The sequence below is a fragment of the Bos grunniens genome, chromosome 3 (assembly GCF_055505025.1).
Source record: "Bos grunniens cultivar Pamir isolate PY7600 chromosome 3, Bosgru_T2T1.0, whole genome shotgun sequence".
Lineage (NCBI taxonomy): Eukaryota > Metazoa > Chordata > Mammalia > Artiodactyla > Bovidae > Bos > Bos grunniens.
The window spans coordinates 104,865,437-104,892,644 of record NC_141167.1 but is presented as its reverse complement, the minus strand read 5'-3'; the positions used below and the strand labels follow the sequence as shown (position 1 = coordinate 104,892,644).

The window sequence follows — 27,208 nt, the reverse complement described above, 5'->3', positions numbered from 1 at the left end:
CCCTCCCCAGCTTGGCCTGAATATTGTTAAATCCTTATTTTGTGGGGCCTTTGCGTCTCCCCTCCCGTTTCCGTGTCCGCTCTCGCCGTTTTCCGTTCGTGTGGATTTTGATGCAGACCTATACGGGATTTTTATTATGCCTTGACACACAATAAAGGGCTCAAATATTTGAAGAATGAGTGAATGAACACATCTTCACCCTTGCCCCCAATATAAGCGCATCAGATCCTTTCATTTTCCTTCTTAGCATATATTTGTGAGTTTAATGTTTTGGTATCCTTACTGGGCTTTACCTATGTGACGTTGAGGGTTGTGTGTTGTTAGGCTCACTGCTGTGTCCCCAGCTCCCATACGATGTCTAGCACATGGTAGGTCTTAAGTAAATACTTTGAAGGTTGAAGGGAAATTCTGCCTTTATAGCTGAGACGCTGGTACACGTATTAGCTTCATTCATCCTCCACTTCTAGCTGGAACCTTGAATCCCAGCCTTCCTGGGCCTTCAGCATTCCTTAAATAGGAAGATGCAACGGTCCCTTGACCTATCTCCAAAAAGATCTCTCCTCAAATAAGGCAAGTTGTGAGTGAGCAGCCTTCATTTCCCCACCTACTCTATACTGTCCACCTACTCTATGCTGTTACCAAAGGAGACAGACAGCAACGGGCGGCTGGTGAGACAGAAGCCTTTAATGAAAGAGGAGTTGCAGGCCTGGCCCACTATTCTTGCGCCCTTGTTGGTGGGGAGGGAAAAGTAAGGTGAGGGGAAGCAGGGTGAAGGAGCAGGCATGGCAGGGTGGAGGGGACGAGCGCTGCCGCGGGTCTGTCTCCTCAACTGTTCTCCCAGAAGAAGTTGTTGCACGCCACCGTGAGGGCAGCCACCAGCACCACATACTCCTGGAAGTCCACCTCTCCATCTCCATTCTCATCCAGCTCCTTCATCACCTTGTCCACAGCGTCTGCATCCTTCTGGGCCTGTGGAGGGAGGAGATGGAGAGACAGGTATACAGGGAGATGAATAGCACTGAATCAGGGGCATGGGGGGAGGGGTGATTGATTGGGGAGAAAAAGGCAGAGATGAGCAAGAGGAAAACTACTTATAATTATGGGACTCTTGTTTCCTTCCTCAAAACCAACAAAACATTTGTGGCTTCCGGTTGCCTACAGAATTAGCTCCCTAACAAGGCAGAATAATAAAAACAATTACCATATGTTGAGTGCCTACAATGTGACAAGTTCTGCACTAGGAGCTTTACAAGCATTCTCATTTAATTCTAGCGCAATTAGAATGAAGTGGGTTTCATTATTCCCATTCTAGAGAAGAAACAAATTGACAGTTAGTGGTTAAAGAACATGCCCAAACTCACACAGCTAGAAAGTAATAGCATCAGAATTTGAACCCAGGTCTCATAAAATCTAAAAGCTGATACACTTTCTACTGGTTTCTTTTCTGCATCCTTCAGTTCAATCAAAACTACTGAACATATTCCATCTTCTTTCTCCCATCCTCTTGTTCAGATATTGTGCGTGTGAGGTTGCTTCAGTCGTGTCCAACTTTTTGTGACCCTATGGACTGTAGCCTGTCAGGCTGCTCTGTCCATGGGATTCTCCAGGCAAGAATACTAGAGTGGGTTGCTGTGCCCTTCTCCAGGGGATCTTCCTGACCCAGGGGTGTCTCCTGTGGCTCCTGCATTTGGAGCGGATTCTGAGACTGAGCCACCTGGGAACACTTCAGATACTGTACCTCCTCCTAAAATGTGTTTACTTACTCTAATAATCTTCCAGGGGCTTGAGTGCCACCTCTTTGGAGAGGTTCTCCCACTGCAGTTAGGTTAATATTCTCCCATAATCCTTTCTGACACCTCTGTTAAGGCCCTGGGTGCTTCCTGGTGATCAAGGTTTGCTTTCAAGTGTCAGTCTTTTCCTTCTAGGCTGTGTGTTTTGTTATTGATGCGTCTACACATCGCCTAGCCCTTAACAGGTGATCAGTAAATCAGGGCATTTTGACTTGAACCCAGAGGAGTGGGGGGCGGGGGGAGGGGTAGGAGACGGATGGTTGGGCTGAGCTGGGGTGGGGAGATGGCAGAGAGGAGCATACTTTGTTCCCCCATCCCTCCCCAACTCCACCCTGTACCCCCACCCTGTGCTCACATCCAGGAAGCCGGAGAGCTCCGTCTGCAGCAGCTCTTTCAGCTCCTTCTTGCTCAGCTTGTACTTGTCTCCCTCTTTGCCCGAGTGGGCGTGGAACACATTGATGAGAGTCTCCATCGCCGTCTCCAGCTCAGAGCCCATCTCGAAGCTTACCTACCCACGTCCCATCATGGAAGTGAGCTTGGACCATGCTTAGGGTACCTGGGGTTGGGGTAGGGTCCCACAGCTCAAAGAGCCATGAGATCGGATCCCCACCACAATTCATCTTTCCTGAGATTTTACACAAACAGAACTTCTAGACTCATTCTCTGAGCCCTTCAATCCATACCCTAGCCAGAAAGAGTCAGGGCTTTGGGCATGGAGGTGGAGCAGCTGGAGCTGGGCTCACTTTAGAGGCCTAGAGTGGACTCTGCTTGGCTCCTGGCTGCCTGGACAGACACTGAGGTGGGTGGGGCAGGCAGGCGGGGGTGGTCACAGGACCCAGTTTGGCTTCCTCTGGCTCTATTTTTACCCTTGGATTGCCTGCCTAGCACAGCCAAGCTCTGCTATTGGGGATGGTGGGCTGGGCTCCCTTCTATAACCTTGACTCTGTGGCCCACCATAAACAAGGAGTCAGCCTGGAGCCCTTGGTCAGCTTGGTGGAAAGGGTGGAAGTCCGAGTGGATGGTCCAAGATTCATGGGGAGGGAGCCTGAACATGTCACTTTGGCTTCCCTCCATTACCTCTAGTTTGGTTCCTCTTACTTCTCTGCAGAATCAGCCCTTCTACTGGGTAGTAGTGGGAAGGGAAAGAGGAATGTCTGAGCCTTTTCCCTGGAGCCAGGGATCCCAAGGAAGGGGAGAAGATACCTGCGGGATCTTGTCTCTGCTGTTGGCCGCTCCTGTCCCCAGGCCAACTTGGGTGATATTAGGACAGTGGCAGCAGGGAGGATGGGGCTGGGATGTGTTTGGGGAGATAAAGGCTGAATGCATGAGATCTTCTAAATCCAAGGGGCTGGGAGAGAGGAGGGGAAAAATGGAGGGGTCTGTTGAAGAGAGGGGACTACCAAGGCCTCTTTCCCTTGGCCTTGGGACAGTTGGCCCCTCCACAGCCTCCGGGGGCAGCTCAGGTATCTCAGATCAGGTATCCCCATCCTTCCCCAGGCCTGAGGGGTCAGACAATGGGCTCTGATCAGATGACATCCTAGCTCTTCAATGGAGCCCTTGTATGTGTCACCTGAACTCCGGACATGAGAAGCGGTTGTCACAGAGACCTGGGGGAGGTGGAACCCAAGCCGGGGCTGATAGAGGGGATAAGGAGGAAGAGGGAGGGGTGCTCATGGCTCAGTTACCAGCCCCATCCAGGAAGGGCACCTAGAGGGTGCCTGGAGACCTCGAGCAGCCTGGGATTTTGCGTAGGGGCCATTCTGAAAGGACTTTGGCAGGGAGGGGGTAGACAGAAAAACAAAGGGAAAGAACGAGAGGAAAGAGGAGCCGAGGTATGGGACAAGAAAGAGGAGGAGAAAGGGAGGTCATATGAAGGGAGGGTGGGAGTGGGTAGAGTTCCCTAGTGCCCCCTCTTCCTGGTATCACATGGTCCATGCTCTCGGAGGGAACCTGGGCAAGGCTGGGTGGGGTGGCAGATACACAAAGGCTGCTGGTGGGTGGGTGTGCAGAAGGAGCAGTTCCATCTGCTTTCTTATTCTTATGCCACTGGAAGCAAGGCAAGAGCTGGTTCTCCTCCCCAGCACCTGGGAGAGGGAGGGAGCTTTGTGGGGGCTCTTGAGGGCTCTGTGGTAGGAGGGCCGGGTCTCCTGGAAGCTCAGTGGCTGGGATTCCCACTGGCTTCCTCACCCGCCAAGCTCCCAGATTTCCCTCTGACCTTCAGTTGCCTCCCCCCAGCACCTTCCAAACAATGTCTCCCCCAAATCCCAAACTCCTCTCAGACCCTCAGGGCACATGCTGTGCCATCCGCCTCAGTCTCCTGGAACCCTGCTGAAGCCCCCTCTTCCCCAGGCTGGCCAGGGCAGGGAGCAGGGCAGATGGGGCAGGATACTCACTGTCAGCCTGGGAGCAGGTTCTGGACAGGCAGACGAGGCTGCAAATGTGGCTCCTGGAGCTGTGCAGGAAGACCTGTCTTCAGCTGTCCTTCCCCTGCGACGCCCCCTCCGCACCGGCTCCACCCCTTCACAGACAGACACCCAGTGGGGCGAGGGGCCAGGAGTGGACAGAGGCGCCCTCTGTCTCCTGGGCTGAAACAGGCTGCCCTGTGTCCTCTTCTCCAGCCTTGGATGCCACCCCCACGCAGGGGCCCCAAATGGCAGGGCCCAGGAGGAAGGGAGGTGGGAAAGGTCCTGGGAAGAAGGAACACTGAGAGGCCTTCTGGACTCTTCCTCCCATGCTCCACCCTCCCCTCCCAGTAATAATGGGTGTGCAGCCGGGCAGAGAGGAGGTGTGTGCACCTGACTGAGGGGGCTCATCTTGGAGGGGACTCCTCGGTGAATAATTTAGTCTTGGGAATCTCCCTGAGGGGTTTCATCCTGACAACCCCACTGAGGGATTTCAATCCAGGGTCTCCTCTGTGCGGGGCACTCAGCCTGGGTCCTGCTCTGTTTGTCGGGTCTCAGAATGGATCCTCTGTGGAGGTCTTGGGCTGCAGGATCCTTAGTGGGGTCTCATTTTGAGGGGCCCTCTGTGGTGTTTCTTAGATGGGACCTCTCAGTGCTGAGCTCCCCCAGTTGTTTTTCCAATCTGTAGTGCCTTCTCCCAATGGCAATAGGCTGCTGCTGCTGCTAAGTCGCTTCAGTCGTGTCTGACTCTATGCGACCACATAGATGGCAGCCCACCAGGCTCCCCCGTCCCTGGGATTCTCCAGGCAAGAATACTGGAGTGGGTTGCCATTTCCTTCTCCAATGCAGGAAAGTGAAAAGTGAAAGTGAAGTCGCTCAGTCGTGTCTGACTCCCAGAGACCCCATGGACTGCAGCCCACCAGGCTCCTCCATCCATGGGATTTTCCAGGCAAGAGTACTGGAGTGGGGTGCCATTGCCTTCTCTGCAATGGAAATATACATACACCTCATTAGAGAAGGGGGTATGGTGGGCCAGCAGGCTCCCTGTATTGGGAGTGATGGGATCCCAGTACGCCTGATGAGTGGGATCTGGCCAGGCAGCTCCAGGGAGTCCCCTCCCTCACCAAGTGGAGGCTGGGTTGTGGGGACCAGGGTTCCTGGTCTGATTGCTGGAGCAGGGGTGGGATGCCGTATGTGTGATTGGGCAGGTCTCCTCTCCACAATCTACGACGGAAATTTGACACCTCCGGGCTTGGGAGGGGCTCTCTCCTCCTTCCTGGAGGTTTATAAACCACAGCCCTGGGGCTCCTGCTTGCTGCACCCCATCTCCTTGCCCCGGTGAGTCTTTCCCTTTAACCCTGGAGGGAGCCTGGGGAGCATTTTTTTCCGCCCTGGGCTCCCAAGTCCCTCCCCTGGACCTGGCTTAGACTGGGATTCAGGAAATGGCTTTGGGAAATGCAGCAACAGTCCTCACAGAGGGGAGGGGGTGGGCTGGAAAAGGGAGGATGAGTGGGCATGGCCCCAGCTGTCACCCCCCGAGTCCCCCCTCCACCACTGCCTCCGGCTGTGAGTGCCAGTACCCAGCCCAGACCGCTGTTTCTGGGAGACGAGGGTAGGGAGGGCTGTGGGGTCTTGAGCTCCACTCTCTGCCCAGCTGCCCCCGAGGGGAGATGTGCGTGGGGCGACAGAGAGGCGGGTTCTGTCCAGACCGAGCCAGCCCTGACCACAGCTGGGCATCTGCCAGACCCTGGCTTCTCTGCTGGGAAGAGCGGCCAGTGTGTGTGTGTGGGGGCGGGTGCAGTGCAGGCGGGTGGAGACCCAGGTCCTTGCACAAACAAGCTTTGGAGACAAACAACCCCGTGACCCTTTGAGGCTGGTGAAACTCCAAGAAAGGGTCCTTGGGACTAAACCCCACGAGAGGGGCCACACGAGACTGAGAGGAGTCCAAAGAAAGACCCCAGTCCGAAAGCCTCCTCCCAGATGGAGGGGTCTCCAGACTGAGGGACCAACGCACAGGGGTCCCTGAGACACGGATACAGCAAAAGGATCCCCAGACTGTGAGACCTAGAGAGGAAGGGGTTCCTGGAAGTGAACATTCCTGCCTCCTTACGCTGAGGTACCGTTGCCTGGTCCCTTGCCCCAAGCTCCATCCCCTCATCCTTGTCCCTTTTCTTCTTCCCTGTGAGGCTTCCTCAGGCAGAGACTTGAGGTGGCAGCGCCAGGGCAGGAGCCTCTGGCCTGTCCTGACTCTCCCTTCCTCTCCTTCCCCCTCCGGCAGGCCAGCCCCGTGAGGACATCAGCCCCAGCTGCAGGGTCCTGATGGCAGCCGAGCCACTCACTGAGCTGGAGGCGGCCATTGAGACAGTGGTCACCACCTTCTTCACCTTTGCAGGGCGGGAAGGCAGAAAAGGCAGCCTCAGCGTCAATGAGTTTAAGGAACTGGTCACTCAGCAGTTGCCTCACCTGCTCAAGGTGGGTGGGGGTCTCTGGGCATGCGGTTTTGGGAGCCAGGGACTGAAGGACACTGGGTCCGTGAGGAGATATTGCTGAGCATAAGGTGACCACAGGTGGACTAAGAAGAAGTGTGTGGCAACTGCATGTGTAAATGGTTCTGGCTGTTCTTGCCTGGTGTGTGTGTGACTAGGTAATACTATGAGTGCATGTGTGTTGCTGCAAAGGGCTTTGTGCTCCTGCCAGGCGATGCTGTTGGGTTCTTGTTGGGTCTCTCTGGTTTCATTTTCCCAGCACAGGACTGGACCCAGAGCTGGTTTCCAGAAGATTCATAGGCCGTCAGAGCTGAAAGGAGGCCAAGAGAAAATATGGTCCAAAGTCCTCACTTCACATGTATAGAAACTGAGGCTCAGCTATGGGAAAGGGTTTGTTAAAAATAAAAACACAGCCGAACTCACAGAGTCGCAGAATCTCAAAGCAGGAGGTTCCTGTAAGTGGTTTGTGGTTATTCCCCGCGCTCTCTGGGAATCCCCTCGGTAATGCAACTGACACCATCATTCTTTCTCTCCTACTTACAGGATGGGGTAGGGATTTACGTTTCATCTTCATTGGGTTGGCACATCATCCCAGGCTGTTCAGTTTCATTTACATCCTTTCTGAAAATTCACAGGCACACGAAAGTGTGTGAATATGGATTAAAAAAAAAAAATCCCTACAAACTAGTCTCTGAAATGCGTAGTCTATCATCTGGAATATCTCCTACATCCTTAAACTTCTCCCTTCCTCTTCTCACAGGAAACGTCAGGCTCTCCCCTGAAAATACAGCATTCCCTGTAGCCCTGTCAAATAATGACTGGTTTTTCTTCCAAATCTAATTCCTTCTGGGCCTGGAAATTCAGGTAGTGACCTCTTTGCTTTTCATTGCAACTTCCAAATGATAGTTTCCTCTCCTTCTCCTCCCCCACTCTCCCTCTCCTGTCCCTGCTCTCCCCATCTCTTCTTCTTTTTTTTGGCTGCACCTGTGGCATCTTGTGGGATTTTTTTTTAGTTCCCCTGACCAGGGGTCAAACCCAGGCCCTTGGCAGTGAGAGCACAGAGCCCTAACCACTGCACTGCCAGGAAATTCCGTCTTCATCGTGAGACACTCAGCTCCTTGGAAGCTCATATATACGCCTGCCATTCTAATTGTACACCTTATAGCTCTTCAGCTTCTGGCTTACTGTTTTTCTTCTCGTCATTGCCACTGTCAGAATCCACACAGACAACTCATTCCACACCTGGGCCTTTCGATTTCTTCAATTCCTTACTTTCAAAGATTCTGTCTTCCTACATCTCAGCATTCTTGCCTCTCTGCCCCACTGCCCTGTTCAAGATCTTTACATCTTGTCATTACCAGTGCATCGTCTCCACAATCTCAGTTTCAGGCCTCTCTTCATCGACCACCTCCTGCCATTCCATCCACTCCATCCCTTCACTCCACCATTCTGACTCCACTGGAACCTTCAGTCTCTTGACCTTAATTAACACTTTTCCATCTTCCGTCACCATCCCTCAAGACCTCACTTCCCTTCTTACTCTGCTGGATTCTAAGGCTCACCACTATAATCACTTGCTCAACTCCCCTTGATTCTCTTTGTTTCTGTCCTAGTTATTTGGCAAAATCTCAACCCGAGTTAAATCCGACATTTCAACGCCATTAGCTTGCTGGTGAAACCCACCATTCTGCAGCTGAATTTGGCTGGAGAAAAATATACTTCCACGTTGACTTGTCTTACTTTAAATCTATGACTGTTGGCAATGCCTGGTCATTCTCCATTCCCCTACCTGATTCATTTACCAGCCCTTTCAGATGATTATTTCACAACTTTTCCTTTCTCCTCAACTCCAGGACCTCTTCTCATAATCTCCTTGTCACTGAGAATTTTTCTCACTGAGAAAATAAAAGCCATCAGGAAACTTCTATGTGCTTCCTCCCCCAAAGTTACTAACTGATCAGCGCATTTCCTGCCTGCCTTCATGTTACGGGAATGATCTCTCTCTGCTTTTAAGGCTGGTCCCTCTGCTGGTGGCGCTAAATCCCATCCCTTCTCACCTTCACTCTCCCAATTCTTCCTCTCTTCTCTTGCATCATCAAAACTTCCCTCTGTAGGGACTTCCCTGGTGGTCCAGTGGTTAAGACTTCCCCTTTCAATGCAGGGGACACGGGTTTGATCCCTTGTCAGGGAACTAAGATCCCATATACCTTGTGGCCAAAAACTCAAAACGTAAAGCAGAAGCAATACTGTAACAAATTTAATAAAGCCTTTTAAAATGGCCCACATAAAAAAAATCTTAAAACTTCCCTCTCTACCGCCCTTGACCCTGTAATTCCCTCCAGCTATGCCTTACACCTCTGCTCCCCTTTGTAGTAAAACTCCTCAAAAGCAGGGAGAGTTACTTATACTTGCCGTCCCTGCTTTTCCTCTCCTGGTTCAGAATGCACATCCCCCAGGGGTCTGCTAGACTTACTCCTCATTTGACTCAGATGGCACGTCCTCAGCGTGGCCCTCCTTCGCCACCGAGCACAGAAACCACCTCCTGTGCCCTGTACCTTTGTTATTATTGAGTTGCTCAGTCGTGTTGACTCTTTTGTGACCTCATGGACTGTATCCTGCCAGGTTCCTTTGTCCATGGGATTTTCTAGGCAAGAACACTGGAGTGGGTTGCCATTTCCTTCTCCAGGGGAGTCTTCTCGACCCAGGGATTGAACTCTCATCTCCACATCTTCTGCATTGCAGGTGGATTCTTTACTGCTGAGATACCAGGGAAGCCTAAGACATCAGGACTGATATGTGCTTAGTCGCTCAGTCGTGTCTGACTCTTTGCGACCCCATGGACTGTAGCCCACCAGGCTCCTCTGTCCATGGGATTTCCCAGGCAAGAATACTGGAGCAGGTTGCCATTTCCTGCTCCAGGGGATCTTCCCAACCCAGAGATCCAACCTGCATCTCTTGCATCTCCTGCATTGGCAGGTGGACTCTTTACCACTGTGTCACCTGGGTAGCCCTCTGTCCCCTTTACCCTAGAGCTGTTTTCTTTCAGGACAGTTTCTTCACAACAGCCTCCATTACATAATTTAATTTAATTTATTTTTAAGATATTTATTTACTTATTTGACGGCGCCAAGTCTGAGTTGCAGCATGTGGGATCTCGTTCTCTGACCAGGGATTGAATCCAGGCCTCCTGCATCGCGAGTGTGGAGTCTTAGCTGTTGGACCACCGGGGAAGTTCTTCCGTTATATAATTTTATGTTACCAAGAAGTAGCATGTAATTTCCTTCCTTTCCATTGGAGGAAACATTCTGATTTTCATAAAGGGGAGGAATCTGCTCACTGCTTTATTTTCAGCACTTAGAGTGGTGTCTCACTCCTAGGTGGTGTTGGTTGGTCGCTCAGTCTTGTCTGACTCTTTGTGACTCTACAGACTGCAGCATGCCAGGCCTCCCTGCCCTTCACTGTCTCCTGGAGCTTGCTCAAACTCATGTTCATTGACTCAGTGATGCCATCCAACCATGTCATCCTCTGTTGCCCGCTTCTCCTCCTGCCCTCAGTCTTATCCATGTTTTCTTCCATATCCTTCAGTTCAGTTTTCTTCACAAAACCTTAAAATATAGTTCTACATTTTTCCTGAGTGCTTTATTTTATATTTTTACTATTCTCAGTGGAATCTTTCATATTATATTTCCAAAATGGTATTTGTTTTTGAGTATTAATATTATCACCAGATACTTTATCATTTCTAATAGTTTTTTGGGGGGGAAAGAAATACAGAATTGTAGCTAAGAGCATAAGCTCCGAGTTAGACAACCTAGGTTCAAATACAGGGTCTAGTTTGTCATCTGTGGTGAGTACTTTAATCTTTCTGAGCCTTGATTTCTCACCTGTGAACTGGACTCGTACTGTTCTTGTTGGATTGGTCTTGCATTTATTCAGTCAGTATTTATTGAGTGCCTACTATGTTCTGTTCTGACATTGACCTAGGCTTTGGGTTATAGTAGTGACCAAGCCTCCACTCTGTGCCAAACACTTTCCCAGGCATTGGTAACACGGTGGTGGACAAGATGGACAAGGGCCCTATGTTCCTGGAGCCTTTCATTCTAGCAGATTATGAAGACTGAATGATGTAAAGCATGTAATATGTTCAGCATAATGCTTGGAACAGTCAGAACTATTAAATGCTTACACTTGCTGAAATGTTAGCTTTTATTCCTCTTTTTGGTTTTTCCTAGGTATATAGTTATCTAACTGCTAATATTACAAGGGGTGAATTTACATCCTCTTTCTTAACAATTTTACTTTTTATTTCTCTCTCTTGACTAATTGTATGTTTCCCCTCTCCCTCCCCATGTAACACTTGCAATTGCTTTCCCCTGGCAATGCTTATAGTATTTTACAGTTAAGTGTGACTGTGTCCTTTAAAAAAGTCTGTTGAGCTCTTCTATGAATTAGTTTCGTGCCATCTATAGATCTGGAAAGCCACCTTAGCCTTCATCCAAACGTTGATTCAAATGTTGGGCATGCGCTGTGCCTGAGGCATCCTTGTCTGGTTTGACATGGATCTGTTGTTCAACAGTCAACTTTTCTGTTGTGGTTATCCATCTGGCAACAAACCCTTTGATCACGGTGGTCCAACTTAGAATATCCTTAGATTTCACAGGTCTGCTGGGAGAGACTTTGCCAAGGACCCCCTAGAAAACCAGATACCTTGTGTCCTTACCATTCCCCTGATCTACCAGGCTAGTGACCCGGCTGGAAGAATGAGAAGGCATTAGGGTTACACAAGCAGGCAGCAAAGTGCTGTGAATGCCTCCAACTTTCTGTGAGGGAGGAGGATGGCCTGAGAAGACTCTGAGGGTGGTCAGAGGGAGTCCATGCCTACAAGGGCTCCCCAAGTGTCCTTGGGCTTATCCCAGGGCTGGTGCAGTGATGTGCTGAAACCTCCTGGTACCTGCAGTTGAAGGCCCATTTGTGCATCTCTTCCCCTCTCTGCGTTCAGTGACATCACGTTTATGGTTCACAATCCCCCATGGTGGGTGTATTTAGACCACAGCACACACTATAACCAGGTTCCCCACTTCCACCCTTTGCTTTCCCCTGGAGTTGGGCACCAGGGTAGTGCCATGTTGAGGCTGCAGCTTCATCCAGAAGGTGTGAGGGTAGCTCTAGTGCTCTTTGAGGGAAGGGAATAGTGACTGGCAATTCTTCCCTGTCTCCCTGTGTCCAAACAGTCATTTCTAACTCTACTGTTTGCTGTGGTGTCTCCCCAGGATGTGGGCTCCTTAGATGAGAAGATGAAGAGCTTGGATGTGAATCAGGACTCAGAGCTCAAGTTCAGCGAGTACTGGAGGCTGATTGGGGAGCTGGCAAAGGAGATTAGGAAAGAGAAGGCCCTGGAGATCCGGAAGAAGTGATGCCAGCTGGCTGGGATGGGGGCGGGCATGGCATGGCTGGGTTGAACCCCACTCCCCGCAAATAAAGCTTTCTCCTTGAAACACGGATGTTGCTTATTCCAGACCCATCCTGATTTCTTCTCTTGAGACCAGGGGGGTGGGAAAGCTCTGCCCCCACCTGAGGGCAAGTCCAAAAATTATGAGCACCAACATAATTCGTCTTCAAATATTCTGCAGCATCAGGTCTCGAACGGGTAGGTGCTCAGTAATACACGGTTGATGAGTGAATATATGAAAGGTAGACTGAGATCTCTGGGACATGTGAGGGGACTTATATCCCGCCAGCTGCTCTGGGGCTTGGTCTTGGCTTTTACTTTCTTATTCCTGGGGTTTGTGTCCTTGGATGGTAATGATAGCAGTGAACATGTGTTGAGGGCTTGGTCTGTGCCAGGAATGGTGCTGAGCATTTTCTTGCATTAGTTAATTCTCACAGGCTGTTGAGGGAAGTACTATTTTTAAGTCCTGTATCAAAGAAGAGGAAACAGATTTTGGAGAGGTTAAGTCACAAAGACAAGAATAGGTGGAACTGGAACTTCCCCGGTGGAGTGGCCAAGACTCCACGTTCCCAATGTGGAGAAACTGGGTTTCGTCTCTGGTTGGGGAACTAGATCCCATATGCTGTAACTAAAGATCCTGCACAGTGAAGGTCGAAGATCCCTCGTACCACGACTAAGACCCGGTGCAGCCAAAAAAAAAAAAAGAATAGATGAAACTGGGTTGAAATTCCAGAGCCTCTGTGATGAATTGGGATCGTCTCTCAATGGGTACACTGGACCGGGTTCTCCTCCTTCTTGGCTGGAGAGGCATGCGGTTTACACTATCTGCCACCAGAGGGAGCAGGGGTGGGGCAACTCAGCAGGTGCTGCCTTCCAGGGCCTGGCACCGCCTTACTGTCAGGAGGCTATCATTTGAGGCCGCTGAGTCCAGAGGAACGTTTAGTCTAAGACAGTCTCCTCATCACACATCATAAAAGGGTCCTAGATTGAGATTTGCCCTGTAAGTACCCCTGGACAGAGAAACCTCAGAGGGAACCCCAGGCTGGAGCTCTGAGGGTCTACTTGAGACATTCCAGAGTGGCTCCCCCAAGACACTAAGAGGGATGCCCAGACTGAGATATTAGAGACCTCGGGCTGAGGCACTCTTGGAGAAACACTGCGATTGAAATACCCTCAGAGGGGTCCCCAGATTGAGACCCTTTCAGAAGAATTCTCAGAATAAGACACTTTGGGGACTTCCCTGGTGGTCCAGTGGTTAAGAATCCACCTTCCAATGCAGGGGATGTGGGTTCAACCCCTGGTTGTGGAACTAAGGTCCCACATACCTCGGAGTGCAGCCAAAAAAAAAAAGAATAAGACACTTCCAGAAGGGTCCTCTCATTGAGACACAGACACCCCTGTGTGCTTAGTCACTCAGTCATGTCCAACGCTTTGGGACCCCATGGACAGTACCTGCCAAGGCTCCTCTGTCCATGAGATTCTCCAGGCAAGAATACCGGAGTGGGTTGCCATGCCCTCTTCCAGGGATCTTCCCAACCCAGGAATCGAACCCAGGTCTCCCGCATTGCAGTCAGAGTCTTTACTGTCTGAGCCACCAAGGAAGCCCAAGAACATTGGAGTGGGTAGCCTATCCCTTCTCCAGGGGATCTTCCTAACCCAGGAATTGAACCGGGGTCTCCTGCATTGTCGGAGAAGGCAATGGCACCCCACTCCAAGAAGGCAATGGCACCCCACTCCAGTACTCTTGCCTGACAAATCCCATGGACGGAGGAGCCTGATAGGCTGCAGTCCATGGGGTCGCTAAGTCGGACACGACTGAGAGACTTCCCTTTCACTTTTCACTTTCATGCATTGGAGAAGGCAATGGCAACCCACTCCAGTACTCTTGCCTGGAAAATCCCATGGACGGAGGAGCCTGGTAGGCTGCAGTCCATGGAGTGGCTAAGGGTCGGACACGACTGAGCAACTTCACTTTCACTTTTCGCTTTCATACATTGGAGAAGGCAATGGCGACCCACTCCAGTGTTCTTGCCTGGAGAATCCCAGGGACGGGGGAGCCTGGTGGGCTGCCGTCTATGGGGTCGCACAGAGTCGGACACGACTGAAGCGACTTAGCAATAGCAGCAGCTCCTGCACTGTAGGCAGATTCTTTACCACCTGAGCTACCAGGGAAGCCCAATTGAGGGCAAAAGTACAGAGGAACCCTGGAAGGAGAGAGACGAGGGAGGGACACTGTGAGATATGCCTGGACCTCAGAATTTAGGAAAGGAGCCTAGAGACTCTGGCTCTGAGCTTCGCCTGATCACACTGACTCCCCTGCCTTCTTCCTCCCCATGGGCTGAGGAGGGCCCCTGGGGTTGGGCTGAGTCCCCCCACCTCAAACTCCGGTCCAGGCTCCCTGGATGTCGTTGTGGGTGCTGGATTGTGTGTTTGGGGGAAGGGGGTTGCAATGCAGCCTCTGTTCAGGGAAGATATGGAATTCTGAGGGAGGGAGGAGCAGCTAGCCCAACCAGTTTGGAGAGGTTGTTAGCTGACAGATAGCCTGCGTGCTAGCTGCTCTGGGAACTGAAAGGAAGTCCCGGACAACCCTCAGTCGGCTCCCTCCTCCAGGCTGCCCTTCTCTGGCTCCTTTCTCCTGACCCAAGTCTCTTCCCTCAGGACTGGGGAAGGCTGGGGTCTGGGACCTCAGCAGGCTTGAGTGTCGCTATCTAAATTGGCCTTGAGGGGAAAGGAGTGTGTGTGTGACACTTTAAAGGACAGAGAGGTCCCTGGGGACATCTTTCAAGCCACGTGTCCTTCATTCCCCTAGGCCACAAAACCCGCCCTGACCAGCCTCTTCTCCTTTCCTGGTGGTTGACTCAGGGCCTCTCAGAGCCCCTCTGCTTCTCTGTCTTACTTTTCCTCCAGGCCTTTCCTCCCAGGCTTCGCGCCACTGTGTTTCCAAGTCTTCCCTCTCTCCCTCAGCAGCCTCTCCTCCCCTTTCTTCCCTGGACTCTGCCTGCTGGTCTGGGGCCAGGGGGATCCCAGACCCAGCTTCTCCACGATTCCCTCCTCTCGGCCAGGACGGGGCGGGCTCCCGGAACTGCAGCCAATGGAGGTGGGGCCCTAGGAGGTGGAGCCCCTACTGCAGGCTCACAGTCCAGGCGGCAGCTAGAGCTGGGTGGCCCAGCCAGAGCTGGGAGGCCCAGCCCCCTGCCTCCCCTCCCTCCGCCCAGGTATAAGAGCTGAGCTCAGGTGAGCTAGCTTCTTCAGTCCTGTCTCAGAGGCTGCCAGCGGGTAAGGAGACCCAGGGCTTTTCACCCAAATGGACTGAACCAGGTTCAGAGGGCATGCTTAGCCTATCCTAGCTTAGTCTGCCTGGGGAAGGTCTGGGGGACCAGGCCCTGGAGGCTGGGGTGTGTGTGTGTGCGTGTGTGTGTGTGTGTGTGTGTGTGTCTGTACAGAACAGTGGGGGGCTGAGGAGAGGCCTCTAGATAGTAGGCCTGGGGCTGTGACCTTAGCTCCTGGAGCCTGGGCAGGGAAGGGCTTATGTGGTGTTGGCTCTGACCCCCTGGGTGAGGCACAGAATATCTGGGGTGCAGCCAAAGGGGATAGTTGAGCAAGAAATGCTGAGTTCTCCCCTTAGCTCAGCTGCCCCTCTCCTCTGAGCAGATCATGAGCCATCAGCTCCTCTGGGGCCTGCTGTAGGACGACAAAACTCTCACCACAGGGCCAAGTGCGTCGAGCATCATGGGACAGTGTCGGTCAGCCAACGCTGAGGTGGGCCCATTCATTCCTGACCTTCCTGTTCCCGCTCCTCTCCTTCACCCTGAGGGTCTGTGTCCCCCACTGACTTCTGTCCCCTCACCTTGGCCTTGCTCTGCACTCCAGACCCTGCCTGTGAGACCTGAACCTCCTCTCTGGTGCCCACACAGGGTGATGAAGATGGGCCCCCCTGAAGAGGATGCTTGGGCCTCATGCTAGGACCTGCCCTGCCTGGAGGCTGGGGGAGGCGGGGAGGAAGCCTTGTCCAACCCATGGCTGAGGGCAGAGGACAGTGGGGGCAAAGGGTGCTGGATGCTGGGCTTTGGGGGTGGGCGAGGGCCCATGGGCCTGTCAGCTGTCTTATTCTGTTGGCTCTGTCAGGCTCCTGGGGAAGCAGGCTGTCATAGGGTGGGTGAGGCCTCCTTAACATGGGTGATGTCTCTTGTCCTTAGGATGCCCAGGAACTCAGTGATGTGGAGAGGGCCATTGAGACCCTGATCAAGAATTTCCACCGGTATTCGGTGGAGGGTGGGAAGGAGACGCTGACTCCCTCCGAGCTCCGGGACCTGGTCACCCAGCAGCTGCCCCACCTCATGCCGGTACTGAGAGAGTGAACCCCGCCCCAGGCAGTACCCTGACTTCCCAAGCAAGTGCTCCAAGACCCCACCCACGCTGCCACAGCCCCTGGCACTGGCAACCCCTAGCCCTTCCTCTGTCAATGCCAGGCAGGCTCAGGTCCTGCTTCCTGCCCCTGGGCAGGGTGTGGTGGGAAGGTTGAAAGGTACTGCCTGTCTGAGCTGTGGTGTCTTCCCTCCTTGCAGAGCAACTGTGGGCTGGAAGAGAAAATTGCCAACTTGGGCAACTGTAACGACTCTAAACTGGAGTTTGGGAGCTTCTGGGAGCTGATTGGAGAAGCAGCCAAGAGTGTGAAGCTGGAGAATGCTGTCCAGGGGAGCTGAAAACCTTCCCCTGGAATTCTGGATGGGTCGGGTGGGATGCTGGGGAAAGGGGACCTTAAACACCTCTCTCCACCACCCCCACACTATTCCCCAGCCCCATCTGGCTCGCCTCTGCAGGGTTCAGGTTCATAATGGCCCTTCTGGGGCCTCTGTGCACTTCATCCCTGTGGAGCTTATGAGTCCAGGGGTCCCCACCAAGGGGAGGCTCGGGGAGCCGTTGGGGCCAGGGACATATGTGGAAGGCTGCTGGAGGGTTGAGGATGGTGTAAGGGCCACATCATTTAGTAGTGGGGGAGGGCAGAGAGGAGCTGAGCTGTGGGAAATGATTTGGAGGGTGTGGCAATAGGGATGGACATTTGGTACTAAGAAGGGTCTCTATGAAACTACCCCTCCTAATCTCTTCCCCAACCCAAACTGTCCAGTGCTCTCCCTCCCTGTCCCTAGCTCTGCTTCAGCCTCCTCTCAGGACCCTGTCTCCCTGACTTAGGAAAGGGGAAGGGAGAAAGAGCAGGCTCGGGGAGAGGCTGAGGACGGGGACTTGGGAGTGAGAGGACCAGCTGGGCGCTTGGGCATTTACAGGATGATGGTTGTTTTGTATCATTTGATTAATAAAAAAAATGGAAAAAAATGAAAGATGTTGTCTTGATTGGTCTACCTCCCATCCCAAGGGTCCATGGGTAAGAAGGAGTTGGGGTGAGTGCGGGTGAATAGCAGAGTCATTGGGTGGCAGGGTTCATGTGGAGGTGCAGTGGTCGGCAGCGGAAGTGACTGGGGGGACTCACACTCTCCCGTGAATGTGGGTTGAGGAGGGCACCAGGCCTAAAAGGTGGGAGACCTGGTCCTTTCTGAGGATCAAGCTGTACTTTGCCAGTGGCCTGGCCTTCTGGCAGGAGAGCGGGGCATGTATGCACACGTGGGGAGAAGGACATGAACCCAGGTGTGCTGGGGCCTGCATGACTAGCAGCGAGGGAGCCGTGAGGCTGTGAAATGAGTTGACCGACCTGGGGTTGAATCTCAGCTCTGCCGCTTACTATCTTTGGAACTTGGGGGCATCATCTCAGAGTATCAGTTTCCTCATCTGTAAAAATGGGATCGGACATGTGATGTGACTACTCAACAGAGAGGCTGACGCAGAGTGAGAGCCCAGGGAGCTGAAGTCACTGGAACGGGGGATGGGGCCCTCCTGGAGTCAGCTTTTGCCTCTGGGACATCCCTGACCAGTTTCCTATGGTATTTCAGAGAAAGGGATGGAGGGGTCGTTTTCAGAAGAATTCTCTGTTGCACATGAGGTCTTAGGGATGCATGCGCTGAATGGGGAAGACAGGAGCCACACTCTGGATCCTTCTGACTGGAGCTGACAGAAATGGGCATTGCTCTTGAAATCCCAAACAGTCATATTTTCTGTGGCCAGCCAGGCTGGCCTGGAATGCTAACTGAACTTGTCTGTTAGGGGCCGCTGAAACTGGGCTCCCAGTGACCCCAGGTGAGTAGGGCAGGTGACTGTCCTTCCCTTCCTTTCTCGAAGTTGTAAATTCTGCTTGGAGCCTGGGGGACAAGGAGGGTGGGGTTGGGGGAGCACCACCTCTACCACTCCCTCTGGGGTGGGGGCGGAAGGGTGTTAAAAAAGGTGTGTATCCCTTTAACAAGGGCCCAACCCCAGGGCCCAGTCGAGAGGGAGTTCAGTGACTACCTCCCCACCGAGCCAGCTCCGCCGGGCAGGGCCGGGAGGGAGTGGGACAGAATCTGGGAGTGCAGCGGGGAGGAGTCCTGGCTGGGCTGAGCGTGGGGAGCTGCTTGGCAGTGCCAGAGCCCAGGCCCCAGAGCCCTGCAGGAGAGGAAGTGGACCAAGAAGGCAGGTGAGCACCTCAGGCCCATCCTGGGAGGTTTGGGGCTGCTGGAGGGGCCCCCGCAGGCTTGGGAGGCCGGGACAAGGGGCGGTGAAGGGGGCCTGAGGAGAGGGGCCCTGCAGAGACTGAGCAGGAAGGTTTCATTAATTGTTAACTTTCCCCCAAAGCCAGTTTGGGAATGGAGCTTTCTAGTGGGGTCGGGGGCTGGAGAGGGCTTCAGAGGAGTGGTTGCAGTGGTGAGACCCCCTTCCCCAGCCCAGCAGCTGCCTGGGATCGTCTCCCTGGGTTGGGCCACCGGGTAAAGTGTTGAGCTTTGCTCCGATTTTCACTCACAGTTCAGGGCAGATGTGTGTTGGTGGGGGTTGGGGAATAGCCAGACCCTGGACACAGGCCTCGCTGGGCTCTGAGGCCTGTGTCCTGGAACAGGTGATGAAGTCCAGGAGGAGCCAGCAAGGGCCGAGGGGGTCTGAGAGCAGCCTGAGGAGGGGAGGCAGCTCCTGGGTGGCCTCTCTGTAGCTCTGACTCCAGCAGGTCCCAGTGCTCTGAGACCAGGAGAAACCTGGGTGAGGCCCCCTGGAGCCCGAGTTCTAGGAGAGGGGCTGGGAAACTGGGCAGCTTCTCCTCTACCTCAGGACCCAGGCAGGTTCTGGCTTGACTTGCTTTGCTCCGTGGAGCCACCGGCCCTATGGAGCATTCCCCTGCCCTGCCCTGCCCAGGAGGGTGGCGGTGGGGGCAGGGATGCTGGGAGATGGAGCCCCGGAGTGCTGGGGAGCAGGGCTCCCACTTTCCCCTTCGGCTAGAGAGGCGCCGGCTGGGTGTTGGTGAGGCCAAGTGCAGCAGTATGTGTGTGTCCATAGCAAGCTCCTCCAGCGTAACTTGTCTGGAAAAAAAATTCAGATAAACAGGTTTCTGCCTCCAGCTACACACTCTGAAAGCAGAAGCGTTTGGAAGGTAGATGGGTCACCCAAGCAGAGAGGTTCAGAAATGGCAGAATTCCTTGATTATGTATATTTGTGTATTAGATGCTGTGAGTTCTGTGAGGGTGAGGAGGAGTGAGGCAGGGACACCTGTTTGAGATATTCTGGGACTGGGAAAAGAGCTAGAGGAGGGGGGACAGACAGTGGAGTTGTAGAGGCTGGAGAAGTAGTTTGAAACAGCCTTGCATATAGAGCAAAGCATTACCAGCCTGGTGGTAGATTTTGCCTTCCTGTGCTTTGCAGACAGCTGGGGCAAATGAGTGAATTAAGAAAGAAACGAATGAGTGAATGAATGAGTCAATGAATGAATGAGTAAGCAAATGAATGGTGGATACAGGAGTGAGGTCAATGGAAGGGATGCAGAGAATGCCAAATTTAAGCTTGAGGGTGGACTAGGCTCTAGAGGAGAGATGACTAGGAGGGATAGGAGTCCAGGGACATATCCCAAAACTTGGGAACAATTTAAGACTCAAGAAGTATGTGTGGAGTGGGGAAGAAAAGGTGAGTTTTAGAGGGTGTGGGCTCCATGTGGAAGGGGACTGGGGAGTTAAACAGATGAGGGAGTGAAGAAGAGGCCCTTGGAGGGGTGGGGCCCAGTGCCTGGGGGTGACAGGGTGGGGCTGGAGTGACTGAGACCCAGGAAGGTGGTGTCAGGGCAATTTGAGCTTTTGGAGAAGTCAGCAAGCTGGGCTGAGGTGGGCGGGGTGGGGGTGGGGGCCTCTCAGTTGCTCAATGATGAATCAGCCAAGGTGAAGACAATGAGAACTTTGCCTGCGGGTCGGGGACCCAGCTGAGAGGGTCCTTTGCAGGATGAGTCCTTCTATTTCTGCTTTTTCTGAAGGCTGTAGTATACAGTCCAGCTCCCCCATCACTCTCAGGACAGGATCTGCTTAGAGGAAAGTCAGTGCACTAGTTACCTCCTGCCCCGCCCTTCCCAGGGAGGGGCTGAGGGGAAGGCCCACCACCTCCCTTCCCCCCAGCCCCTTGTCTGGGGACCCTGTGGCCTGGTAGGCAGGAGGGGCAGGTGGCCTTGGCATGGGTGTAGTGAGGGCCTGTCTCCTGGCCCCCAGGGGAGGGAGGTGATGACACCTGACTATTAGCCTCTGATATCTTTCCTTCAGAAAAAAGAAGAGCGTTTTTTTAACTCCGGAGTTGTCCGGTTGACTAGAAGGTGGGGTGGGGAATTTTGGGAAGCCTGGGATCTGAAGCCTACCTTGCTGGGTGACTGTGCGCTTGACAGGAGGTGCTGAGATGTCTCCTGGGAGCTCACCTATGTCTTGCCAGATAGAGGCTGCTGCTGCTACTGCTAAGTCGCTTCAGTCGTGTCCGACTCTGTGCAACCCCATAGATGGCAGCCCACCCGGCTCACCCGCCCCTGGGATTCTCCAGGCAAGAACACTGGAGTGGGTTGCCATTTCCTTCTCCAATGCATGAAAGTGAAAAGTGAAAGTGAAGTCGCTCAGTTGTGTCTGACTCTTTGCGACCTCATGGACTGCAGCCCACCAGGCTCCTCCATCCATGGGATTTTCCAGGCAAGAGTACTGGAGTGGGGTGCCATTGCCTTCTCCATTTACAGATCCTCAACCTTCTAAAAGTGACCTGCCTCAGTATGAGCTTTCAGTCAAACTATATGTCTAATATGGTGTCATTTGTCTATGTTACTTGGTTTCTTTTTTTTTTTTTTTTTTTGCTTTTTGTTACTTTTTTTTGGTGTCATCACTTCAGTTTGATTTAGTCACTCAGTCGTGTCTGACTGACTCTTTGCGACCCCATGGACTGCAGCCTACCAGGCTCCTCCACCCATGGATTTTCCAGGCAAGAGTACTGGAGTGGGGTGCCATGAGACATGGTAAAAAGGAAGGGCAGGACTGGGCTCCAAGAAGGCAGGTGGTGGGAGGGGAGTGGGTGACCAGCAGGGAGAGGGACAGTGGCACATTGCCCCCAAACCCATTTCTTCCCATTTGCTCTCCTTTTTTATTTTAATCGTTTATTTATTTACTTATGGTTGCACTGGGTCTTTGTCCATGTGCATGGGCTTTCTCTAGTTGGGGTGACTGCAAACTACTCTCTAGTTGCGCTGTTCAGGTTTCACTGTGGGGGCTGCTCTTGCTATGGAGCACAGGCTGTAGGCACGAGAGCTTCAGTAGTTGCGGCTCAGGCATTAGAGCACGCAGGCTTGGTAGTTGTGTTCCCTGGGCTTAGTTGTTCTGTTACAGGTGGAATCTTCTTAGAACAGTGATCAAACCCATGTCATTGGTGGGCGGATTCTCATCCATCCTACCACCAGGGGAGTCCCTCCCTTTCCTATTCTTATTTCCCTCAGGATTCCTCATTTGGGGAACAAGGTCTGGGATGGGTAAAGTCAAGGGTTCTCTGAACTTTCTCCCACTCCCAAGGTTAGTTGGGAGTAGTTGATAAAATTCTTGCTGACATGAATGCAGCATCAGGAATTCTCAGGAATACTGGTCAGAGGCGTGGCCCATTCCGCATCCGGGGGCAGGAAGGCAGACGGTTCACGGGCTGAAACACTTTTGTCTTCATTTGTGAATGTTAGAGCGTTTGTATGAAAGTCTCACAAAGGTGTGAACATTGAACCACACAATTACACACAATAAAGAAAGATGTCTTCCCTGGTGGCTCAGATAGAAAAGAATCTGCCTGCAGTGCGGGAGACCTGGGTCAGGTAGATAGATCCCCTGGAGAAGGGAATGTCAACCCGCTCCAGTATTCTTACCTGGAGAATTCCCTGGACAGAAGAACCTGGCGGGCTATATACAGTCCTCGGGAGTTGCAAAGAGTTGCACACAACTGAGCGACTAACACTTTCATTTTTCACTTTCACTGGAAAAAGAGTAGGGTTTCCTATATTTCTGGTTCCATATTTCATCTTTCTGGCCACAGGCCAGATGGTCAGGTGGACGAGGCTGCAGAGAGAAGGGGAGAATACCTGGTTAGAGTCGCCTCAGCCTGACCTCTCTCCCTCTCAACTCTCCTTCCTTCCTGCATCCTGGCTTTGTCCTTCTGAACTCACCCTTCCTTTAGAAGAAGTTTCATAGAAGAGACATCTTATCAGGGACCTTGGCTGCCTAGCGTCAGGGCTGGAAGGAGGTGAAATATTTATAGAACCTCTACCTTGAGCAAGGCATTGACCAGGTCATGTGGGCCAGGGGAGATGCAGAGATGGTTGTATATCTTGGGTTTTAAAAAGTGGTCCCAAAGTCTCTGTGTCCTATTGTTTGGTTCAGGAAACGCAGTGGCTGCATGTAAGAAACACCATCCTTGCGTCAAGGAATGTCTGGTGTCTGAGGAGAGAAGATCTTAGAAGAGATTGCAGCCATACTAGCTAGTGGGCCCAGCCGACAGCGGCTGAGAGTCTGTGGGAGTCAGGGGAGGGGGGTACTGACGGCAAGGGCCAGGGCAACCTCCCCCAGGAGGTGGGGTTTGGGCAGGCTTCAGCTAGGTGGAGAGGGCAGGGTAAAGGGCCCAGGAAGAGGGATGGAGGGCCAAGAGGGGATTAGAGAGCAGGTGGCAGGGGTGGGAGCTGTGGTGGGCCAGGGAAGCGGACCTCCCTTCCAAAGCGAACCACGGGATGCCCTGATAACGGTGTCCATCGTCCAGAGCCAGGACCAACGGGCAAGGTGGCTGCAACTCATCCTTGGGCTTGGGGGTGGGAGGGAAGGCTCATTTGCCAGGGTTCACTTGGGGGGGCTCCGGGCATGGGTGGTGACTCACAGAGTAGATCCGCCTGCTCCCCTCATATCCTGTTATTCTGTTGGCTGTATCCGCTTGGAATGTGAGTGCCTTTTGTCCTGGGGCGAGGGGGTGACGTGTTGTAGCCTCTGGCTGGCTTCGGAGGCTCCATCTCCAGCTGTCTCCAGCTGGGGCAGGACCAGGCCTGGCTCCTCCTTAGGTAATGGGGTGGGGGGGCGGTCCTTGGATCCTGCTGTATATTTCGAGGTGGGTATGAGGGAGGTTAGGCTAGCCGGGGGTGGGTGGGGGCCTGCACAAAGCCTGACCTGGTGTATCAGGATATTGTTTAACCAGAGAAGGACAGCCATGGCCTGAGACCCTGAATGTACCGTCCTGGAGCCCAGCTGAAGGATTAGGGAGATCCTAAGTCTGCCTCCTGCTTTGTGGCCTGGGGCCAGGTCTCAGGCCACCTGGGGGGTGGGGGACATGGCTCCTGTCCCTCCCCAGCCCCCGTGGCCCATCCTATGAGTTTCTAGCTGATACTTGTTCCCGGGGCAGGGACCCTGGGTAGGTTGGGTATGGAGAGGGCAGAGGGATGGGTGCTGGCACTCTCTGTCTTCCCACGGATCCTCTCTTCTCTCTGGGGCTCTGACAAGCCCAGTGCCTGGGGCTGGGGAAGGGCCTGGAAAACCTGCTGAGGCGGTTGAGCTGGAGATCACCTGGATGAGAGGAGACACATAGTTCTCATTCCAGGCCCACCTCCACGTTCAGCCTGGGTTCTTGGGTTCTCCTTTCTCTCCCTCCTCCCGAGGTCCGGGGTCTGGCCGGCTAGCATGGGGGGCAGGAGCCCAGGGGGTGGGACCAGCGGGAGGACAGGGGCTGGGAGACCTAGGCAGAGATGTGGTCTGTGAGCTGTCCTCTCTTCCCCTCATCCTGGCGCCCAGGCCCCGTGAGGCGTGAGGCAGTGAGATGGCGGACTCCTACACGGAGCTAGAGAAGGCGGTGGTCGTCCTGGTGGAAAACTTCTACAAATACGTCTCCAAGCACAGCCTGGTCAAGAACAAGATCAGCAAGAGCAGCTTCCGGAAGATGCTTCAGAAAGAGCTCAACCATATGCTGACGGTGAGCTTCCCCCGACCCAGGGGCCTGGCCCTCCTCAGCCCCCAAAGCCCTGTCCCCTCTGAGTGTCATTCCCGACCGCTTTCTCTGTCCTTTCAGAGTCCTGCCCCCCCACCCCAACCAGGGTCTCAACTCCACGCAGGCCTCTGTCTTCAGCGTGCCCAGGCCTGAGCCAGTGAGGGCTCTGTTCCCATTTTCCGAAGGCAGCAGCAGCCCAGGCCTGGGGTCCTGCCTGGGGCCGCTGTAGAGCTGCCACATCAGCACTGCTAATCCTTGATTCTCTCCCAGGACACGGGGAACCGGAAGGCTGCTGACAAGCTCATCCAGAACCTGGATGCCAACCACGACGGGCGCATCAGCTTTGATGAGTACTGGACCTTGATAGGCGGCATCACTAGCCCTATCGCCAACCTTATCCGTCAGCAGGAGCAGCAGAGCAGCAGCTAGAGGCCCTCCCGCCGTCCCTCCCGCCACGCCCTTCCAAGGCTCCCTCCTCAGCCTCCTCTGCCCACCCAGGCCCGTCCTCTCTTCTCCCTCTAGACCCTCCTAGGACCATAGCGGAACAGGGTAAGGGGAAACGTCAGGGCCCCTTTGTGAGTGTCTCAGTCTGGGGGTGCCTCCCTGTGGGTCTCAGTCCCTGGAGCCAGAGGACCCTGGGGCCCCTCTGTGACAATGCTGTATGGGGACCCAAGAGTTTCCCTACCTGTTCAGTCCATCTACCCTTCTGACTTCCGATGTTCCTGCCTGATTCCAGGCCTCTCCTGACCTCAGAGGTCAGCTTGCTGCTTCAGGTCTCCCGGGTTCCTGGCAGAACCAGCAAGGACTTCTCTCTCGCTCTCCCTTCAGCCCCTCTGCTGGGTAGAGGAGACTTCCAGGGATTGTCCTCCAGCTGCCTCTGAGTCTGGAAACAGGGTCTGGGAACAGGGTCGAGCCCCCTCCCTCCTCTTCAGCCACTGAAATGGGAAAAAGGCTTGATCTGGAGTTTTCCTCCCCCTCACCCAATCCCTTTGTCGTGTTTATTAAAGCCTTTCCACTCCTTGGAACCTCCTCTTGTTTTGGTGATCTTTGCCAGGGGCCCTAAGGCAAGGGAGCAGCAAGGGGGAATCTCATGAGAAACCCCAAGGGCAGAGGAAGAAAGGAGGACTCTGGGACCCTGCAGGTGCTGTCAGCAAAGGGTCAGCAACTTCTTCCCTCCTCCTTGAAGGGCCAAGGTCACATGTCGTTACCTCTGGGCCCTCATAGCCCAAACTCAACTCACGTTCAACTTCTGGGCACACACTGCATCCCATTTAGTTCTCACTGCAATTCCAGGAGAGAGGGGCCACGACTCTCATGTTGAGTCATGAGTAGGACTGAGATACTAAATTCTCATCCATAGATGATTCTAGTACACAGAGAAGTTTATGGGATGAGGAAGTGGGGTGCAAAGAAAGAGGGGTGTGGGAGGCAGAGTTAGGCGTTACACCTGATGTGGGGGACAATGACAGCTTCTGTGTTTCTTCCCTGACATGGAAAGACAGCACATGCCCCCAGGAGAAATAGGGCAGGAGTTCTAGCCTGCAGGGGTCTGGATCAGTGGTTTCCAACTCCAGAAAGTGTACCCCAAGGTTTAAGGTTTTTCAAAAGATGCACAGTCATAAACAGTTTTACAGTTTTATTGGAATCCTTTACAGATCCTGCTGCTGCTACTAAGTCACTTCAGTCGTGTCCGACTCTGTGCAGCCCCATAGATGGCAGCCCACCAGGCTCCCCCATCCCTGGGATTCTCCAGGCAAGAACACTGGAGTGGGTTGCCATTTCCTTCTCCAATGCATGAAAGTGAAAAGTGAAAGTGAAGTCGCTCAGTTGTGTCTGACTCTTTGCAACCGCATGGACTGCAGCCCACCAGGCTCCTCCATCCATGGGGTTTTCCAGGCAAGAGTACTGGAGTGGGGTGCCATTGCCTTCTCCGTTTACAGATCCTCAACCTTCTAAAAGTGACCTGCCTCAGTATGAGCTTGCAGTCAAACTATATGTCTAATATGGTGTCATTTGTCTATTTGTTACTTGGTTTCTTTCTTTCTTTTTTTTTGCTTTTTGTTACTTTTTTTTGGTGTCATCACTTCAGTTTGATTTAGTCACTCGGTCGTGTCTGACTGACTCTTTGAGACCCCATGGACTGCAGCACGCCAGACTTCCCTGTCCATCACCAACTCCCTGAGCTTGCTCAAACTCACGTCCATCGAGTCGGTGATGCCATTCAACCATCTCATCCTCTGTCGTCCCCTTCTCCTCCTACCTTTCGTCTTTCCCAGCATCGGGGTCTTTTTCAATGAGTCAGTTTTTTGCATCAGGTGGCCAAAGTATTTGATGTCAAGGAATATTGGCTTGTTACAATGTCATGAGGCTGTCTCCGTAACTTTTCTTCTATGAGTTTTATAGTTTCAGGTCTATGTTTAGGTTCCCATTTGAGTTAATTTTTGTATATGGTGTAAGGTAAGGGTCCAGATTCTTTCCTTTGTATATGAATATCCAGTTTTCCTAATACCATTTAAGAGACTATCACTTTCCCATTGTGTGGTGTTGATATCCTTATTGAAAATCATTCAATCAAATATGTGAGGGTGTAGTTTTGGGCTCTCCACTCAGGCCCATTGGCCTGTATGTCTGTCTTTTTGCCTGTCCATACTGTTTGGATTACTGTAGCTTTGTAATGTGTTTTGAAATCAGGATGTGTGAGGCCTCCAGCTTTATTCTTCTTTCTCA

General features: G+C 53.0%; 4 protein-coding genes across 12 annotated transcripts; 3 read left to right on the top strand and 1 right to left on the bottom strand.

The window, feature by feature from the left end:
- Window positions 1-666: 666 nt before the first annotated feature.
- S100A1 (S100 calcium binding protein A1) lies at window positions 667-5,026 on the bottom strand. Of its 3 annotated transcripts, none has more exons than XM_086392793.1 (3): window positions 4,184-5,026; window positions 2,146-2,298; window positions 667-969 (listed from the first exon to the last, which is right to left on the bottom strand). In XM_086392793.1, exons 1-3 carry the CDS (start codon window positions 4,601-4,603, stop codon window positions 826-828), a joined length of 717 nt encoding a protein of 238 aa, XP_086248919.1. In that variant the 5' UTR covers window positions 4,604-5,026; the 3' UTR covers window positions 667-825. The 3 variants fall into 3 exon arrangements, with proteins under 3 accessions (XP_086248919.1, XP_086248922.1, XP_086248921.1); XM_086392796.1 differs by having other exon boundaries at window positions 2,146-2,346; window positions 4,184-4,295; XM_086392795.1 differs by having other exon boundaries at window positions 2,146-2,309; window positions 4,184-4,271.
- Window positions 5,027-5,506: 480 nt separating this feature from the next.
- On the top strand, window positions 5,507-12,173 carry S100A13 (S100 calcium binding protein A13). The gene is made up of 3 exons (XM_086392807.1): window positions 5,507-6,308; window positions 6,471-6,664; window positions 11,949-12,173. The coding sequence occupies exons 2-3, from the start codon at window positions 6,512-6,514 to the stop codon at window positions 12,090-12,092; spliced, it is 297 nt and encodes a 98-aa protein (XP_086248933.1). The 5' UTR covers window positions 5,507-6,308; window positions 6,471-6,511; the 3' UTR covers window positions 12,093-12,173.
- A 3,088-nt stretch (window positions 12,174-15,261) lies between these two features.
- Window positions 15,262-17,463, top strand: S100A14 (S100 calcium binding protein A14). Of its 2 annotated transcripts, none has more exons than XM_086392799.1 (4): window positions 15,262-15,361; window positions 15,779-15,886; window positions 16,324-16,470; window positions 16,693-17,463. In XM_086392799.1, exons 2-4 carry the CDS (start codon window positions 15,857-15,859, stop codon window positions 16,828-16,830), a joined length of 315 nt encoding a protein of 104 aa, XP_086248925.1. In that variant the 5' UTR covers window positions 15,262-15,361; window positions 15,779-15,856; the 3' UTR covers window positions 16,831-17,463. The 2 variants fall into 2 exon arrangements, with proteins under 2 accessions (XP_086248925.1, XP_086248924.1); XM_086392798.1 differs by having other exon boundaries at window positions 15,262-15,403.
- Window positions 17,464-17,924: 461 nt separating this feature from the next.
- On the top strand, window positions 17,925-25,506 carry S100A16 (S100 calcium binding protein A16). 6 transcript variants are annotated; one of them, XM_086392803.1, is made up of 3 exons: window positions 17,925-18,313; window positions 24,289-24,466; window positions 24,752-25,506. In XM_086392803.1, exons 2-3 carry the CDS (start codon window positions 24,314-24,316, stop codon window positions 24,908-24,910), a joined length of 312 nt encoding a protein of 103 aa, XP_086248929.1. In that variant the 5' UTR covers window positions 17,925-18,313; window positions 24,289-24,313; the 3' UTR covers window positions 24,911-25,506. The 6 variants fall into 6 exon arrangements, with proteins under 6 accessions (XP_086248929.1, XP_086248926.1, XP_086248932.1 ...); XM_086392800.1 differs by lacking the exon at window positions 17,925-18,313 and adding an exon at window positions 18,564-18,686; XM_086392806.1 differs by lacking the exon at window positions 17,925-18,313 and adding an exon at window positions 19,293-20,155.
- The last annotated feature ends 1,702 nt before the right edge of the window (window positions 25,507-27,208 follow it).

What these genes read in the sequence shown, in the direction of transcription:
- S100A14 (XM_086392799.1), top strand. Translation starts at nt 15,857, where the DNA reads ATGGGACAGTGTCGGTCAGCCAACGCTGAG. An exon ending in GTCGGTCAGCCAACGCTGAG is followed by an intron (nt 15,887 to 16,323) that starts GTGGGCCCATTC and finishes TCTTGTCCTTAG; the next exon opens with GATGCCCAGGAACTCAGTGA. An exon ending in AGCTGCCCCACCTCATGCCG is followed by an intron (nt 16,471 to 16,692) that starts GTACTGAGAGAG and finishes CCCTCCTTGCAG; the next exon opens with AGCAACTGTGGGCTGGAAGA.
- S100A1 (XM_086392793.1), bottom strand. Translation starts at nt 4,603, where the DNA reads ATGAGCCCCCTCAGTCAGGTGCACACACCTCCTCTCTGCCCGGCTGCA. An exon ending in AACCTGCTCCCAGGCTGACA is followed by an intron (nt 2,299 to 4,183) that starts GTGAGTATCCTG and finishes GGACGTGGGTAG; the next exon opens with GTAAGCTTCGAGATGGGCTC. An exon ending in AGCTCTCCGGCTTCCTGGAT is followed by an intron (nt 970 to 2,145) that starts GTGAGCACAGGG and finishes CTCCCTCCACAG; the next exon opens with GCCCAGAAGGATGCAGACGC.
- S100A16 (XM_086392803.1), top strand. Translation starts at nt 24,314, where the DNA reads ATGGCGGACTCCTACACGGAGCTAGAGAAGGCGGTGGTCGTCCTGGTG. An exon ending in AGCTCAACCATATGCTGACG is followed by an intron (nt 24,467 to 24,751) that starts GTGAGCTTCCCC and finishes ATTCTCTCCCAG; the next exon opens with GACACGGGGAACCGGAAGGC.
- S100A13 (XM_086392807.1), top strand. Translation starts at nt 6,512, where the DNA reads ATGGCAGCCGAGCCACTCACTGAGCTGGAGGCGGCCATTGAGACAGTG. An exon ending in AGTTGCCTCACCTGCTCAAG is followed by an intron (nt 6,665 to 11,948) that starts GTGGGTGGGGGT and finishes GTGTCTCCCCAG; the next exon opens with GATGTGGGCTCCTTAGATGA.